The sequence below is a fragment of the Belonocnema kinseyi genome, chromosome 7, assembly GCF_010883055.1.
Source record: "Belonocnema kinseyi isolate 2016_QV_RU_SX_M_011 chromosome 7, B_treatae_v1, whole genome shotgun sequence".
In the NCBI taxonomy this organism is placed as follows: Eukaryota; Metazoa; Arthropoda; class Insecta; order Hymenoptera; family Cynipidae; genus Belonocnema; species Belonocnema kinseyi.
Window position 1 is genome coordinate 65374962 of NC_046663.1, and position 3675 is coordinate 65378636.

The 3675-nt window shown below is 36.2% G+C and overlaps 1 protein-coding gene across 1 annotated transcript in view; it reads right to left on the reverse strand.

Annotated features, from left to right (window-relative positions):
* LOC117176478 (green-sensitive opsin-like) overlaps positions 1-2747 on the reverse strand; it is a 44344-nt gene extending 41597 nt beyond the window's left edge. Inside the window, exon 1 of the mRNA XM_033366728.1 lies at positions 2737-2747. Coding sequence (XP_033222619.1) covers positions 2737-2747 — 11 coding nt within the window. The remainder of the gene's footprint in view (positions 1-2736) is intronic.
* Between the last annotated feature and the right edge of the window lie 928 nt (positions 2748-3675).

The window sequence follows — 3675 nt, forward strand, 5'->3', positions numbered from 1 at the left end:
CCACCAACCACTCTGGATTCGGCTCTTCCGACTTCAAATATGAGGTGAAAATACGGGCCAAATGCTGATGGGTTGAAGAAAACTTCTTCCACCAGAAGGTTTCTATACAATCTGGTCCCGGTGCGGAATAGTTCTTACGGAGTAGTTCAGCATGGTTTCGCAGACGTTGCTGCGAAAAGTGCGATAGCTCCGGGTGTTTCTCGCACCACAGAGCACGCAGCCGTACCATGTAACCCCGTTCACGGGCCACACTCGCATCGTAGCAGTCTAGCAAGTCGTGATTCAGTTGCTCCGTCCATCCTTGTAGAGCCCCGCATGCAAGGATAAGGCTGCTTATTCTGAGAGGTCGCCCGGTATCCCAGAGTCACCGTTCTAGACACCTCACCCAGGTGCCATTCAGCTTTCGGCACGGTTTTCACACCTCCGCTTGGGGGTTAATTCCTTCGGAACCACCCCTGTACAATTGTCCGTATTTTTTTGGATATTCGTAAATGCTATGCATCTGGTAAAATTGCATTTGATCAAGAAAGTGATTAAGATGAATTGTTGGTCTTTTTGAATATCATGAATATCCGTACAAAAAATTTTTAAAACTCAAAAATAAATGTTCTTAAAAATTTCAAAATTTTTCAATTTTTTGAATTTTTATTTAAAATAGCTGGTTAACGGAATTGACTGGTATAGTTTCTGAAACTCAGAGAGTGTGCCAAATGCCAATCGAATAGATGAATTTTTTCAAAAGTTATCCTGCTCACAGTCTGACATACATACAGACAGACAGTGAGACAGTAACATTCGTAAAGACTTGTTTTTCAGATTCTGGGTGTCTTAAAACGTGGACATTTGACAAAAACAGGGAGAGGGGTCCAATTTCAAACAAATCTAATACCTTCTCTGATGAGAATGTAAAAATTTCTTTGAGTATCATCGTGTCGTCAGACTACAGAAAGACACCAGAGATACATACAGACACACATTTTCCTAAAACCTATTTTTTCTGACTCAGGGGGTCTCAAAATGTCGAGAATTAAAGGAAACTGGATAAAATCAAAATCACACGAAACCAAGATATTGCATCCATATGATGGGAATGTAAAAATTAAAATTGTCCCGCTAAACTGTGGGTGCTATTGATAAATGGTAAACAGCAATTTTGTAGGTTTATTCAAGGCGAGAAATTTTCTAGTTGACCATTTTACTATCATTTGCGTTGTTTAATAGTAAATTTGAGTTTTCGATTTTCTTATAGCACTTTCCCAGTTTAAAACCAAAACTATTGTTTCTTTTGAAAAATACAACAGAAAAATTTTGTACAACTTTTAAAAAAAATGTTGACCTCTCCTCTTTTTTGTGTTTCTTGCGTAGTTTCTTGGGAAAGTTAAATTAATATGTTTTTAATTTTAATTTTCCATGGCTAAAACCATAAATATTGGCAGTAAAGGGCTGGTTAACGAACTTGATCTATATTGTTTGAACACAAAGCAGCGTGCAAGAGGAAATTGAAATTAAAAAATTCCTTTAAAGGTTATCGTGTCGTCAGACTTCAGAGAGACATACATTTTCGTAAAACCTATTTTTTCTGACTCAGGGGATCTCAAAACGTCTCGAATTGAAGGAAACTGGATAGGTTCAAAATCACACAAAACAAAGGGATTCCATCTATATGATGAAAATGTAATAACATTTTTTTCATAGAAACAAAATTCGCTATTTGTGTTTTTTCAAAGTGTTATCATTTGTTCAAATTTATTCACGTCAAAACAGTTATTTAGGAAGTTTCGAGGTGTTTTATTAAGGCTACGGCTAAGCATAGACCCGCAGGACAAATTCGGAGGGCGGATTTGAATTCAGCGCATGAAACTGTCAGACAGAATTATTTTAAGAAATCATCGCATATAGCCTATATTTCAAATTCAATACTATATGGGCTTGATATTTCTTCTTAATTTTTGCAAATTTATGCAACCAACTTCAACCCTTAAAAGTCACCTTCTATACAGATCATAGTATCACCAGGCCACAGTGCTGTGATATAGAAATTCACTGTTCATCACCGCCCACAGGATGTATTCCTTAAACGATTTGATTTTTTTTTAGAAATGCTCAGCAATCGATTTTTTAAAGAATTCTGGTGTCCTATTTTTTCACAGATCTGTACTATATAAACAAATAAAGTGATAAAATTGGCTTTTTAATTTGTGTGAATTTTTATTTTAAGAAAAAATACCGATTGAAATGTCATATCATCCTGAATTATTGCACATGCATTCATACAACAGTGATAGAAATTGTTTTTAAAAATAAAGAAAATTTTTATTTAGTGTCGTATATCCAATTTTTGAATGAAATTGGTTTATTCTCGAATAATTTAAGTGTAAAAACCGTCCTTTAACAAGAGAAAATAATAAATCTTAGTTTTTTTTAAAATATTGTTTATGACAATCACATAAATTATTTGTTGTTCAATTTCGTTGGTCATTGATCGTATTAAATGACACTCCAATAGTATTTGAAGAAAAAGCAATTCTTTTCTCGAGTAAATGGCTGACTGGGAGTGTTGTTTGAATGAATGGTTATAAACAATCTATATTTCCTAGGTTTGGTAAATTTTTTAGTATATAAATGTCTTCAAAGACAATTGTAAATCACTTTTGTTCAGAAAAGCCAATTTAATTATGAGAAAAACTTATTCATAAAGAATTTGTTTTTAATAGTGTGGCGTTTTGTTTTACCTACCTGTGTTTCATTCCGCCGGATGCTTTAGTCTAGCCATGGTTTCGGATTTGGGACAGGTTTTACGAGTAAAAGGAAGCCAACAGTTCGAGTGTAATAAAATAAGCTGCTTATATTTGTCCTATTTGGTTACATATCTATTGCGCGTAAGGAGTGTCTGAATGGTGGATGTCTCAGTATTATCTGTGGACAATCTTAAGTTTGTGTGTGTGTATCATAACCCGGCTACAAACGTAAGCTGTTGCAATACAAAGCAAGTGGCTTGAGCGTATCCTGGGAAGTCGTGGTCGGCAAGTTCTAGGAAAGGAGGTTGTCCCCTGGTACGTGTGCTCCGTTGCCGCGGATAAATCAGTCGGGGGCACCTTACATACTCTGAACTCGAAGAATGGCTAAAGGAGCGTCTACCGACCATTAGATGAAAATGGTTGATAATTTGATTTTTTTTGAAAACTTGTTTGTATAACATAAAATTGAATGATTCCACTTTTGAAAAATTATATTTTTCGTTGAGAAGAAATATTTTTGGTTAAAAATTGGACTATTTATTTCAAATTTACTATTTATGTTAGAAATTTTTTCCTCCCGTGTGGAAATTTGTTCATGGGCCTTAACGGACCCAAGCCTGGAAAAAATAAGCCCTCGCTTGTTGCTTCATTAGACTCGACGTTCAGATTACTTCGGATGTATTTGATTCGCATCGCGTCCACAACGGTAACCAATCCTGTTGTCGATACTACTTATGTGTAGTGCGAAAGAGTATCAGAATTGGAAGCACTACTAACTATCCGGGCTCGCACTATAGACACTAGGAAGTACTAGCTAGAACGAGGCTGGGGGCCACCGGCCTGGCACAAACGTGGAAACTGGGAGTAACTTGGCGATTTCTACACGGGCTTTGATGACGTCAATTCGTCTGAGAATGTGTTATTGATCATACGGTCC